General features: G+C 44.8%; 1 protein-coding gene across 3 annotated transcripts in view; it reads left to right on the forward strand.

Moving 5' to 3' along the window:
- Window positions 1–12,833, forward strand: part of CCDC149 (coiled-coil domain containing 149) — a 107,883-nt gene extending 95,050 nt beyond the window's left edge. For all 3 annotated transcript variants that reach the window (XM_032135411.2, XM_032135413.2, XM_032135414.2), the window contains one exon: window positions 10,137–12,833. In XM_032135411.2, the coding sequence (XP_031991302.1) occupies window positions 10,137–10,567 (431 nt within the window). In that variant the 3' untranslated portion in view covers window positions 10,568–12,833. The remainder of the gene's footprint in view (window positions 1–10,136) is intronic.
- The last annotated feature ends 1,886 nt before the right edge of the window (window positions 12,834–14,719 follow it).

Here is a 14,719-nt window from a genome sequence, read left to right on the forward strand (position 1 = left end):
CATCTTCTCTTGCTCAGACTCATGCCTTTAATCATTACCTCCATAAAAATACTCTCAAAGTATTTTTCCCCCACAAGGTTCCATCTGCAGAGTTACACCCCACATTTCCCAGAGCCCCAACTTCCCTTGCCCTGAATACTCTGTGGACTTCTCAAGCATGACATCACCAACTCTTCCTGCTTTCTTCCTTCTTTTTTTGTCCCCCTCTCAGCTTCTCAGGCTCAAAACCTTGGAGCCATCAACCACTGTCAACCTTCCATCTCCATCTACATGTGGTCTTTCACTCAACTCTTTCTGCAGAGTTTTCACACCTTGGGACCTATCGCCTCTGGCATGGTTCAGGCCCTCATTTTTTTTTGTCGGGAGGGCTCCTCTCCTGGTTTTCCATCCTCCTTGACTCTCCTTGCTTTATTCCCATCTTCATCCTGCTACCATAGAATAAAGTTTTTGGAGTACCGTTTCATCACATTTGTGCCATGCTCAAAAATCCCAAGTGGCTCTCCACTGTCTTGCACTTAACATCTCATCTCTGCAGCCTGGCCTAGCCTACCTTTCCAACCTCATGATTGTCTGCCCTAAAAACTGTACCCTCAGCTAAATGGACTAACCAGCTGTATCAGTTAGCTATTGTTGGGTAACAAACCAACTCAAAATGTAGAACTTAAAGCAACAACTATGTATTGTTTTTCATGAGTCTTTGGGTCAGATGGCTGGTTTTGCTAATCTAAGCTAGGCTCTGCAAGCTCTCTCTTGCATATGGATGAGGGAGTCTTGCTGAGCTGAGCTTAGATTAGCAGAACCGGAACCGCCCATCTGACCCAAAGACTCGTGAAAAATAATGCATAGTTGTTGCTTTAAATCACTCATAATAGTGCATGGAGTGGTAAGAAGACCATTTCTTATCACTGGGTAAGAAGACCCAGATGAGCCAACAGGTTTGAGAGCCTAATCATAGGACCATAATAGTGCATGGAGTGGTAGAAGCCAGGACAGATCTGGGATTTGAACAGAAAGGTTACCCCCCAAGTACATGTGGGGAGAATTTCTAGAGAGAGACCCTGACTTTAATTGGTTCCGCACCAGCCAGAAAGCAAGGCTGGGTCTTTGCAGCCAGCCTCATGTGGCTGCTTGTAAGGCTCGCCTGGAACACCATGACCCCCTGTGTGGTTTGGAGCATGTCTTGGCTGGTGGTTATGCCATGCCAGGATCCAATGTCCACATGGAGATCCAAAGCCTTCTGTCTGTTCTGGGCTTGCTGAGCCTCGGGGTGGACCTGGGCCTGCTAACCTGAAATGGAGCATGAACCTGGCTTGATTTTTACAAGGGCGGTGTAAGTCGTGGACTGATTCAAAATGATAGCTTCCAGAGTTGCATCATTAGCTCTCATTGTTCCTACCCCGTCCTCCGACAGCGCTGGGTGGGAATAAGGAAGCGTTTATGCCGTGGCTGTCAGCGTCCGGGATGGCCTCATCACTGTCGCATCTGTGATCAATTCCAACTGAAAGCAGCGCGTGCTTGGGAGGACAAAGCCTATCAGAGAGCAACTAACAAAGGAAGATGAATCGCCTCTTCGGGCCAGTGGCAGTGGGGAGTGGGGGACACATTTTTGGGTGATTGGCAATTTTTTTAACAAAGAGGATACTGTTTCTTTATCTTTTAGAGGAAATAATTTTTTCTTTCCACACTATTTGTGTCATAATGCTTTTGTAGCCGTTGATTGCATCCTCACCATTGATGTGTATCATTATTAATAATAAGTATTAATGATAATTGTTTGCTAAAACACTGAATAATTACTATTATTTTTAATATTTTCCCACTCTTGGCTGGTTCAGAAATCTTTTATAGAAATAGCAATGCTATGTGTCTATCCTTAAAAATAAAACGCCCACAGCTTAATAGTTAAGATTCTAGAATCTTTAAAGGAGGATTTTGCTCCCACAGCAAGTAACCAGAGGTCCCAGTGATACCTCAATGCTTGTGACATTTTTAGTAACCTTTTTTTGTCTCCTGATAATGACTTGAGTATAATTTGGGGGTATCTTTTGGATTAAAAAAAAAGCAGTCTAAGGGTGGCTCATACTTATAATCCCAGCACTTTGGGAAGCTGAGGTGAGAGGATTGCTTGAGGTCAGAAATTTGAGACCAGCCTGGGCAACATAGTGAGACCTCATTTCTAAAAAAGAAAATTAAAACATTAGCTGCACGTGGTGGCACATGCCTGTAGTCCCAGATAGTCGGAAGGCTGAGGCAGAAGGATCCCTTGAGCCCAGGAGGTTGTGGCTGCAGTGAGCTGTGATCGTGGCACTGCACTCCAGGCTGGGACAGTGTGAGATCCTGTCTCAAAGAAAAAAAAAATTAAATTAAAAATTTAAATTTAAATTTGAAAAAAATGGGGGAGTGGGTTGGTAAATCCTGCTGTTGACTTACAGTCCAGTCCTAGATCCTGGCTCCTGTAGCTATGTGGTCCTGAGGCTCTGAAAATCTAGGCTTTCTCAGAAAAAGTAAACAGAGTAGGATTACAGCCTGAGTTCATGCCTCTTATTGTGGCTGTGTTTTAATCTCTAATGAGGACTGCAGTGTTGGCCCCACACGCACCCCCCTGCACCCACTGCTTAAAAAGTTAAAAAGTTCTCCCTGCTAATCTCAGAGGTTTACCATATTAAAAGAGACTCATACCTTTGGACATGAGCAGAATGTCATCTAATGAAATGGCACAAGGCAAAATACCAGCAACTGAAAGTCCCCTGTGTAATTTAGACTACCCTCACTTAGATATAAATTAAGGTAGAGAAGATTAACCTGACCTACAGTAAAAACACACCACAGATGGTTTAGGGGTTAGGTTGTTATGAGTAAGGTTAATTAATTTTTCAGGGGCACTAGAATATACTATTAAGTGTCCTGGAAGAAGTATTTCATAAGAGTAATTTCCAGAAGGAGTGTATTCTTCTCACGTTGGTGAAAAATTTAGCTGCTGAAAGTACCGTAATTTACTCCTTTTAAATAGAGCCTCCCCAGCATGCTGGAAACCTGCTCATTTTGACCCGCTGTTTCTCATGTCCCCTGTATAACCACTATAAAAATTTTCATCTGTGAGTATGAAAATTATGTGATTGCTTCCCTGAGCTACCTTAGATGTAGATAAATGTTTGCGCAAGTCAGAAATCTTTATCTTTCTTTTTCAAAAGTACCGTTTTAAGAACTTTTAGAGTAGCAACCTGAATACAACCTTAAATGAATACCATAAATTCAAGGATTGCTTTCATATATTAACGAATTATATTTAAAGATATGTACTAATATTTTCATGGATTCATGCATTCATGTATATTGTTCATATATTCAGACATGTAATAAGCTATTTATTATTGAGTCCCCACTATGGAACAAGGTGAAAAAATTAATCAGGCAAGTTTCTATATTTAAGGTAGGAATATTACTTCTGGCCAGATTTAATCAAATAGGCATCATGGAAGATGTGGAGGTGGAGCTGACTCTTGAAGTTCATCCCTGGGACATACAAGAGAGAATGACAGTCATGGAGGAATCAACTTTCTAAGTATAGGTGCTGGGGACAGGGGTGGGTGACATGAAGGGCTCAGTGTGGCTGGAGTAGAGGGAACAAGGGGAGGAGTTGGTTTGCCAGGTAGAAATGTAGATGGATGTTGAGTCATGGAAGGCCTTGAATGCCAGGTTATGAGCTTAGGCTTTGTTCCCAAGACACTGGCAGCCTTTAAATGATGTATAGCTGGGGAAAGACATGGTGAGATTTGTGCTTTGAGCTTGCAGTGCTGCTCAAACTGAAGTGTTCACCCACATCACCCAGGATCTTATTAAAGTGAAGATTCAGAACCAGTAATTCTGGAGTAGGGCCTGAGACCCTGCACGTTTAATAAGTCCCCAGGTGATGCTGCCACTGCTGGTCCATGAACCACACTTTGGGTAGCGAAGCTTTAGGAAAGGTTCCTGTCTCCCAGTAGGTTGGATTAGTGCAGGAGGAGACTAGAATCAAAGGAACCTATTAGAAACCAACATACCTCATCCTGGCTAAACAGATCTGAATAGTTGTTTTTTTCAAAATCAAGGCTTGATTTATTCACACATCTAAACATTTGCGCATCAAGAACTAGCATACCTTATCCTGGTATGTATGAACAGATCTGAATAGCTATTTTTTTAAAAATCAAGGCTTGCTTTATTATATTCATGTATTTCATTGTGAGCACAAGTAATGGTCTCCTTTGCAGATACAATGCTTACTGAGGCTGGTGAATTCTTAGGAGAATAAACATAGTTGTGACTAAATGCAGGCTTCAGAAAGCATAAAGTAGATTTGGTCAAAATTCTGTCCCTGGGATTTGTCTATGGTCATCAAAAAGGCTAAAGGAAATGGAAACTTATTTTGAATGTGAAAAGCAAATTTGTATCGGGAGAATTAGAGCTATAGGGTGTGGCAACAGTAGCCAGGACCCACTTTACTCAGCTGAAACCCACAGTCCTCTTCCCTGTTGATACTGATGTTTGTTATCACATCGCTGCTTCTGTCTAGGATCGTTTTCTCTTCCTTGTGCTCCACCCTTCGTCTTGGTAGTTTCATTTTAGTCTTAAAGTCCCTCTGATTTCACTCGTTCATTTCTTCTGGAGCTTCTCAGAGTTTTTATCAAGGTTCAGTCATTTTAAAACTTTTAAACGTTTGATTAAGTAAGTAAATGCTCAAAAGTTTATTTAATTATGTAATTAAGAAATGTTCAACACTACATACCATGCATATCAATCAATACTTTTATGTCGTATCAATACTTTTATGTTGTATTAAAATTAGAATGGATCACAGATGTGATAACATTGTTACATGTTGCAGAAATTCTAAGCTCCATTTTAATTCAAACTTGTTAGATTGTATTTCCTTTTTAGGTTTTATATATATATATATATATATATATATTTTTTTTTTTTTTTTTTTTTTTTTGAGATGAAGTCTAGCTCTGCTGCTGAGGCTGGAGTGTAGTGGCTCGATCTTGGCTCACTGCAACCTCTGCCTCCCGGGCTCAAGCGATTCTTCTGTCTCAGCCTCCTGAGTAGCTGGGACTACAGGCTTGCGCCACCGTGCCTGGCTAATTTTTTGTATTTTTTTAGTGGAGGCGGGGTTTCACCATGTTAACCAGGCTGGTCTTGAACTCCTGACCTCATGATCCACCTGCCTCAGCCTCCCAAAGTGCTGGGATTACAGGTGTGAGCCATGGTGCCCGGCCCTTTTTAGGTTATATTTAACCTAAAGTATCTAACCACATGCTTAGACTTATGTGTTTTTAAATACACATTTTTTCTAAATTATATAAATAATCCTTGTAAATTCATCCTATAAATTGTCACCACATACCTGTCACCTGCCAGGGTCTGAGTTCCAGAAACACTGGGCATGGTTTGCCCTTGCCTTCTGAATGCTTATCTGTTCATTGGCTGAGGGGATGGTCTAAAAGTCACATCCAGCTGAACCTTGGGGAAACATGCCTCAGCAATTTATCTAGAAACCTTAGAAATCCAAGCCATGTTTGGTATTGGGCAAGGAGAAGAGTGGGCAGATGCAAGGAACATGTCTTAGTCAGTTCAGGCTGCTGTAACAGACTACCATAGACTGAGTGTTTTCAACAAGAAGCAGACATTTATTTCTCATAGTTCCAGAGGCTGGGAAGTCCAAGATCAAGGTGCTAAGAGATTCTGTGACTCAGGAGGGCCTTCGTCCTGTTTTGCAGGCCTTCTTGCTGCATCCTCAAACGGCAGAGAAAGAGGGGGTTCTGGTCCCTTCCTCTTCATGTAAGGGTACAAATCCCATTATGAGGAACCCATTTAATGACTCATCTAACCCTGAGTACCTCCCAAAGGCCTCACCTCCAAATACCATCACACTGGGGATTAGGGCCTCAATATGAATGTTGGGAGGACACAAGCATTCAGTCTATAGCACTGAGGGTGATATGGTTTGGCTGTGTCCTCACCCAACTCTTACCTTAAATGGTAATCATCTCCACATGTCAAGGGTGGGGCCAGGTGGAGATAATTGAATCATGGGGGTGGTTTCCCCCATGCTGTTCTCTTGGTAGCAAATAAGTCTCACAAAATCTGATGGTTTCATAAATAAGAGTTCCTCTGCACACGTTCTCTTGCCTGCTGCCATATAAGATGTCCCTTTGCTCTTCTTTTGCCTTCTGCCATGATTATGAGGCCTCCCCAGCCATGTGGAACTGTGAGTCCATTAAACCTCTTTCCTTTATAAATTACCCAGTCTTGGGTATGTCTTTATTAGTAGCATGAAAACAGACTAATACAGAGGGACAAAGACAGGACTTGGCATTGACTGGCCTTCAAGGTCTTAAGCCCATGTGACTATGAAGCATTACTGAAACTGCAAACAAGAGGGACTCTATGGGGGAAAACTATCTTCTAGAAAGTGCCAGCAGATTTTCCAGGTAGAGGATCCTATTGGCAGCCAGAAACATGGGTCTGTATCTTCTACAAGAAGCGAGCAGAGCCATCAATATAGATCTGGGAGCTGTACTCAGAGGCAGAAATTAAGGTCATGTGATAGCCAATGAGTGAGAATGAATGAAGAGAAACAGATGGCAGATCACTGGGAGAAATGCCCTCAGAGGGGCCAGAAGGAAATATCAGAATCAACAAAGGCAACTGGGAAGGCATATGTAGGAGGTTGAATACTGACCCTCAAAGATTTCAGGTCCAATTCCCTGAAACCTGTAAATGTTACCTTATATGGCAAAATGACTTTGCTGATATGATTGATTTATGGATCTTGAGATTAGGAGATTATCTTGGATTATCCATGTGGGCCAAAAATGCAATATCATGTATCCTTTCAAGAGGGAGGCAGGAGAGAGATTGTGCACACACAGAAAAAGAGGCAGTGTGACCACAGCAGCAGAGATTGGAAGGATGCAGCCACAAACCAAGGAATCCTGGCAGCCATCAGAAACTGGGAGAGGCAGAAAATGGATTCTGCCCCAGAGCCTCCAAGGGAGCACAACCCTGGTTTTGGCCCAGTGAAAATTTTTTTTTTTTTTTTGAGTCGGAGTCTCGCTCTCTCTCCCAGGCTGGAGTGCATTGACACAATCTCAGCTCACTGCAACCTCTACCTCCCGGGTTCAATTGATTCTCCTGCCTCAGCTTCCTGAGTAGCTGGGATTACAGGCACGCACTACCACACTTGGCTAATTTTTGTATTTTTAGTAGAGACAGGGTTTCGCCATGTTGGCCAGAATGGTCTTAAACTCCTGACCTCAGGTGATCTGCCCATCTCAGCCTCCCAAAGTGCCAGGATTACAGGTGTGAGCCACTGTGCCCAGCCCCAGTGAAATTTTTTTGGACTTCTGATTCCAGAGCTATAAGAGAATGAATGTGTTTTGTTTTAAGTCACTACGTTTGTGGTTGTTACAGCAGCCATAGGGAACGAATACAGCATGCTCACAGAACTAGATTGAAGGAGAGACTACAGGGAGAAACAGCTTGCGAGGAGCATGTGGTTAATGGGAAAGTATGCTGCAGGGTGGGGAGGGGGATGTAGACCTCACAGGCAGGGGGTACTCAGGATAGCCTGAAGGATCAAAGGTATGAATCAGTACTGGGAAGTGGAAGCAGTGGATATGGGTTCCTAGCTCTACAGATCAGTGTAGCAAAGGAAAGATGAGGTGATAATGGATGGTAGAATCTTGGAGGTTGCATATCTTGTTTTATAAAACAGGAATACAGCACATGTTAAAAAATATAAATAGCACAGAAAAGTGGAAAATTAAGCTTAAAGTCTTCCTCCACCCTTGCTTCTTGCTGCGGTCCTCAGTCTGCTTTCCAGAGACAACCTACAATTTTTAGTGCATATTATCAGAAAGAATCTCGCAACTTGGCAAGTAAATCTGTATACATAATCCCCTGTTGATGAGCACTTGGAGTTTTCCAGATTTCTGTTTTTAAAAACAGTGTTGTAGTGTGTATCTAAGAACAATGTGTCTTGAAATATCTGGCCTATAAAAGAGTCTTACTAATTTTTATTTTCTTTATTGATGTATGATTGTACCTGTTTCCCTGCATCCTTCTCAACACTGAGCTTTGTCAAACCTTTTCATTTTTGCCATTCTGATAGAGGAAAAAATACATTTTGTTGGGACTTAGATTTCTGCAATTTTGAGTGATGGTGTGAATCGTTTAATATGTCTGCTCTCAAAGTTTCTATCTCTTTTTCTGTTTCTCTCTTGCCCATTTTCATTCAACATTTACATACCTGTTGGAAATTGTGGTGCATTCAAATGAACAAATTCCGTACTCATAAATGGGTAAATCTTTGTGGGTAAATCTCACAAACATCATGTGAAGCGAAAGGACCCAGCACAGTAAGATTCCTGGATATAAAGTTCAAGGACCAGGCAGATCTCATTTTAGCATTTTAAATAGGCTAATGTCATCCTTGGCAGCAGAAAAGGCACTGGAAAGGGGGTCCAGGAGTCCTGGACTTGGAAGTGTTTGCAGGGGTTGGTAATATTTTGTTTCTCATCCTGGTTATATGGGTGAGTTCGCTTTGTGAAAATTCATTGAGCTGGATACATAAGTTCTATGCACTTCTCTTTATGTATATTATACTTCCATTTATAAAAGAAAGGGAACTATTTTTTAAATATTTTTGAATGCTTAGAATGTGTCAGACACTGGATGAGTCAGATGAGGCTCCTGTTCTCATGGACTTAAATTTAGAATGAGATAAACATGTCAAATGTTTAGCGCAGTGCCTAGTGTGGAAAAGCACCCAATAAGCATTAGCTGGGAGGATTTATTTAAGACAGGAGAGAAACTGATCAGTGCATGTGGAGACCTAATGGGTGCGTGACATGGCTGGGAGGACACGTGTGATGAAACTGTGTGAAATGAGGCTGCAGAGTGAAACAGGAGCACATCAGCAGGACCTTGTAAGGGCCTAAGCGAAAGGAAATGTATCCTGAAAGTGACAAGGCTCCAGCAGAAGGTTTTAAGCAGGAAAATGGCATGGCCAGATGATGCTCCACATCCTTTCTAACCTGCTGCAGTTCTCTATCTCCCCAAGTTCCAACTTACAGCCTGAAAACATACCTGCACATATCTGATAGCAAGCCCCAATACAGTAGGGTTCTGCTGTGGTTCCATTCAGGGGTACCAGAAAATGTTCCTGAGGGCCCCTCATTCCTGGTCCAGGACCTGTGCCCAGGCTAAACCCAGACCCATTGTGGCTTTGTCATACCTTTCTTCACCGTTTAGCCTGAGGGCTGAGAAGAGATTGGCTTCTGGGGAAACTCAATGTCTGTTGTTGAATGCACATGCCCAGGTACTAAGAGCTGGCTCCACCATGCTGCTCCCCACGTATGCAGAGTAACCATTGCTGGTTAGGTCCAGAAGGGGCATCAGAGAGTCCTATCCTGATCACAAAGCAAGTGAGTAGGGAAATGAAGGCTGGATGTCAGCACTTTAGGGCTCCCCCTTCTCTCCCATGCCCTTCCTGTTGCAGTGCTAGAATTTCCATCCTATAGAGAAGTGGTTTAGGGACAACAACTCAACAGGGGAGGGAGCTAGAAGCTGTATTTGCATATAATTTATTTGATATTGAGGAACACCAGGTGTCTGCATTAAGGAATGAGATACTGGTGGAGAAGGGGTGGCACTAAATCCTTCCTGAACTATCTTTCTGCTTCCCACCCTCAATGCAGCCGGAACCTTTTTTCACTACTAACAAGCCCTGGCTCTGAGCTACAGAACCAACAAAACCTTCGTCCTCAATTTAAATATTTAATGGGCACAAGGAGCGGCCATTAGAGAATGGAACAGAAGCTAACCAGGTGCCTGGAAAGGATGGATTATGACATGGCCCAAGTGCTCCCTTGCCCTCTGTTAATAATGCAGGAATCACTAGAATGCATGCTCGCTGGTTTCACCTGGGTCCTGTATTCTCCTTCGGCTCCCGTGACCTGCACAGGGAGCCAAAAAAGTCTTGCTCCTTTTTCAGAGGCCCTGTGCTGGTAGGCTGGGCGGGAGGTTGGCAGAAGAGGGGTGGTGAGGGCTGACTTGCTGACAGAGGTTTAATGCTGTCCTCGTTCTGTTTTCAGGGGAGGCTCAGAAGCAAGAAGGAGATGAAAGTTGTGCCGCTGCTGAGGTGTTGACAGCGCCTGAGGATGCTGGGAGGCCCGCTGTCAACTCCCCAGCAAATCAGAGTCGCGGGAACCAATCCAAGCTCTTTCATCCTTCATTACCCCAGTTACCTTCTGAGGAAGAAGTAAACAGCCTTGGAAGGGAAATAATTAAACTGACAAAGGAACAGGCAGCTGCAGAACTGGAAGAGGTCAGAAGAGAGAGTCCCATGGAGGGTCAGAGGAGTGAGACGGGGCCAACCCCGCCAGGCCTGGCCATCCAGGGGGAGCTCCCTAAATCTCACCTGGACTCCTTCGAGGCCAGCCAGCCGGCAGCTGAAGCTTCCACACCGGAAGACGGCAAAGGGATCCCAGAGGGCAGAGGCACGAGGAGCACTGTGAAAACCTGAAGGGGAGAGGGATCTGACACAATGACACATTGAAAGCCCCAGAGAGGGTCAAGAATGAAGCATCGGAACGGCGCGCCCAAGTCGCCTTCTCCTGAAACGCCTCCGAGTCTGCAAGTGAGAAAACGCACTGATCCTGTTGCAAACTGTGAATATTCTGATGATGCCAGTACAGTTTGATTTATTAAATGTAGGTCCTCAAGCTTCTCAGTGTCAACTCTTTTCTGCCAGAGAGCGCTACTGTGAACAGGGCCAGGCCCAGGAATCGTGTCCACCATATGGCTGGTTTTCAGCATCCGTCTTTCTGTCAGCTTTTGTTTTATCAGAGATAAGATGTTTTTGTATTAGCATTTAATGTTATCAATCAAAATTACAGGAAGAGCTAGAAACTGATGGGGTTTTTAATCAGGTCCCCATCTTGGTCAAGGTTAGGCAGCTGGAGAGGAAGGTGTAATTGAGCAGAATGGCTGCACCCCATCAAATCAGGGCCTGGTAGGACTGCCTGGCATGGGTGTGCTTGGCATTGTACCCACAGCCCTGCTGTCATAGTGCAGACTGGCAGCAGGTGGAAGGGGCCTTAAGCAGGGTGAGAAGTTGGGGCCTCTGGGTTGAAATCCACGGCCCCTGTTGAGGCCTGTGTGCTGAGTGTCAGAGCTGAAGTTTTCTAGCTCGTAAATCTGGAGAATTAACTGATGTGAAGTGATTGGGAGGGGTGAGCATAAAAGCCGGGGAACAGGACTCCCAGTGGTGGTCTGTTTTTTTGTGTGAGATGAGATGAGAGCTACAACCTGGAAATGCCCATTCTCTGCATTCAACCTGTCTCACATACAGGATTGTATGGCCATTTCAGGTTTGGGAAAGATCTACTTGCTGGGAGCCAGTCTAGTTTCCCGCACCACCTGGAACTTCCAAACTCTTCACTCCTTCAACAGAATGCTGAGCCTGCCTCATTTGTGCCACCAAGTATGGGAATCTTAAAGACAAGAAACAGAGCTCATGACCTTTTATGGGAAAAAGAGAGGAAAACAAAAAACTTCACAACCGCATGGCAAGGAGGGACGTGGAAGGACATGACCCAGGGATGGGAAAGGAGGGCGTGATCAATCCTAGCCGGTTCTTTCCTTTCAGATAAAAATTAGCTTTTCTAGGTGGCACCCGGCACTGCAGAAAACTAAAAGATCTTCCAGCCATAGCTTTTTCCTTCCCTGGAAAGCCTGAGACTAGATCCCAAAGCTCAGAATGCCTCTGAGAACCAGAATCACTCCTTTGAGAGGCGCTCCTTGCAGGAAAAAGAGGTTCCCAGAGTGGTAGACTGTCAGTGAAAATGCATCCTAAAAATTCAATGTTTATACCAGGCTCGTGACACTAAGATGTGACACCTGGACACGAGGGGCCAGCCACACGGATACATCCCGCCCAGATTGCATCTCCAGGAATCACTCTGCTAGCAGAATGGGCGCCCCATCCCTTACTATGCTGCTTCTCCTCCAAGTGCAGCCCAGAAGGACCCAGGCCTTTGTCTGATGCACACTGGGTGGGCCTCCCACTACTTTAGTTGAAATGGGAGCATGCTGGAGTCAGCGTTCTGTTGCTCCTGGTGAGAAGGACATCCCATTGACCCCTGACCACCGGGTCCAATGTTCCATCCTTCCTTCTGTCCCAGCCTATCCCCCTCCCCACCAGGCCCACCCCCACAACTTCTCCTCAAGGGAGGTTGCTCCCGCAGCTGGAGGGCTTGCATAGACCAGCAGTCACAGAAATCATTCTTCCTGCTGGACTGGGTCTTAACTGCCTGCAAATGTCCAGCACTACTGCATAGGATGCCAGAGCCACCAAAGGAAAACACAGCCAAGTTTAATATAATAATAATAATAAAAGGAAAAATCTCAGCCTGCAGAACTCTGGTTTTGACCCACCATCGGCAAGATGTACATCTTCAGGGCCTGTTCAGCACCTTCTGAAAAGCAGGGCTCATAATAGACTCCAGCACATTCCATCAGAGTCAGGAAAACTGCGGTAAGTCCCAGAGAATCTAGGGTGCAGGGCAGGGAGCAGGAGTCATAGAGGGTGATAACCTAAACTGTGTGTAGTCAGCTGGGAGGATCTTATGTTATTACGTGAAATGAGAGCCAGTAAGTTAGTTGATCCTGTCACAGATGTAACCATAATACCCCATAGATACGCGACACGTGTGTCCTGCCCCTGCTTTCCCCATCCAACATGGTTCTTCTGTTCCACAGACATTAAAGGGGGTTTCTGCAATTACTTACAGCTGTCTTTTGTCTTTTTTAGGATCATAGTTTAAGGTTGTAGCATTCTGTCCCCTACTTCACTAGATAACCCTGCATTAGTCGTGGTCCTCTCAGCTTCAAGCCACACTTAACAGAAACTTAAGCAGTAGGGAAATGAATTATGTTGTATAACAGGAACTTTGAAAGTAGGGCATTCCGGGACTATACATTCAAGAAAGTTGTCATGGTTCTAGGTTTCCATCTTCCTGCTCTTCCTGCTGTGTCAGCTGCTTTCTCATGATAACGAGGTGGCTGCAACAGCTCCAGATAACACCTGTTCAAAGGCAGAAGGAAGTTTCTCCCCACATACGTGTGTGTGTGTGTGTGTTTCAAGAGCGAGAAACCCAGTTCCTGTCACATTTTATTGGTCAGAACGATCACCTGGGGCCTGTGGTTGCATGTGACCTTGTCACATGATGCCACATGACAATGTCGTAACCATTCCTTAGCAAGGGAGATGGTATTACCATGATCCGTTTAGGTTCACCAAGATTCACCCTTAAGAACTGTAGAAGGCCCTGTCGCTAGACATTCAGACTCTAAAAGGCTGAACACCAAAACAGGATCATATCTTGGGATGTGTGAGAGAGTTGGGAATAGACAACCAATGGTGTTGTCTCTGAACCCCATGTCTTTTTGTTGCTGCATAAAAAGCCAGAAAATCATGTTTCTGATGAGTTTGGAGTTAAGGGGAGGGGCTATGGTTGTTTGCTCAGAAAAAGGCCATCTCATCCCCCCTCCCTGGCATCTTTCTGATCTGTCCTATTTTGTAGGTGGAATGTTCCCACCTTTGTTTGCCCGTTCAGACGTGTTTGTCCTTCCAGCTGGATTGCCAGCAGAATGCAGAGCAGTCTGGAGAAATGAAACAGAGCTGACAAGCTCTTAATGAAAGCTTGTTTGCACACCCTGCCTTTCCTGTGATCGCTCTGTACCTGAGAGCCTCTAGGTGTGGATTTTTACATGAGCGTTTGTCTTTCTTTTAATTAAGGCCTGTAGAAATGGATTGGTTTTTCTAAACCAGGCATTTCTCATCCCTCACTCTTGCTCTTCCTCTTTCCACACCTTCTCTGCCCACCTTCCCCTCCCCTCCCCCTTCCTTCTCTTGCTCCCACAACTATTGCCAAAGCCTCTCTAGCCGGGAGGCTCCTGATGGCCTCAGCTCAATGCCGGCTGGACCCTCCCCGCTTTTGGCAATCTTAAGCAAGCTAAATTAATTTGCCCATCGTTGCTCCTCTTCTGTGACCTCCCTCCCAAACATGCACCACCATCACGATGCAAAGTGCTAGAAAAGGGCCCTGCTATCAGTTATTCACATGTTGGAGTAAATATTTTGATGCGTTATTCCTACCGGGAGCCTTTGCACCCCGGTTCACCATATGGCATGAAAAGTTCTGTCTCCTTTTTAAGGAATGACAAAGACCAGCTACTTACTCACTGAGGTGATCTTCTCTGTCTCTTTAAAATTACAGCATGCCTTTGCCCCTGTTGGTTTTCACTCCAAAAAAATGGGGTGCCCTCTTGGCTTTGTTGTTTTCCCACAGCCTTGTGGATGACTTGGTACCTACTTCTTTTTTTTTGAGGGTCTCACTCTGTCACCCAGGCTGGAGTGCAGTGGCGTGATCTTGGCTCACTACAGCCTCCACTTCTCGAGTTCAAGTGATTCTCCTGCCTCAGCCTCCCGAGTAACTGGGACTACAGGCGTGCACCACCATGCCTGGCTGATTTTTGTATTTTTAGTAGAGATGGGGTTTCACTAGGTTGACCAGGCTGGTCTCCAACTGCCAACCTCGTGATCTGCCTTCCTCAGCCTCCCAAAGTGCTGGGATTACAGGCGTGAGCCACTTCGCCCAGCCTGTACCCTACT

This window comes from Hylobates moloch, unplaced genomic scaffold (assembly GCF_009828535.3).
Source record: "Hylobates moloch isolate HMO894 unplaced genomic scaffold, HMol_V3 SCAFFOLD_17, whole genome shotgun sequence".
NCBI classification, from domain to species: domain Eukaryota; kingdom Metazoa; phylum Chordata; class Mammalia; order Primates; family Hylobatidae; genus Hylobates; species Hylobates moloch.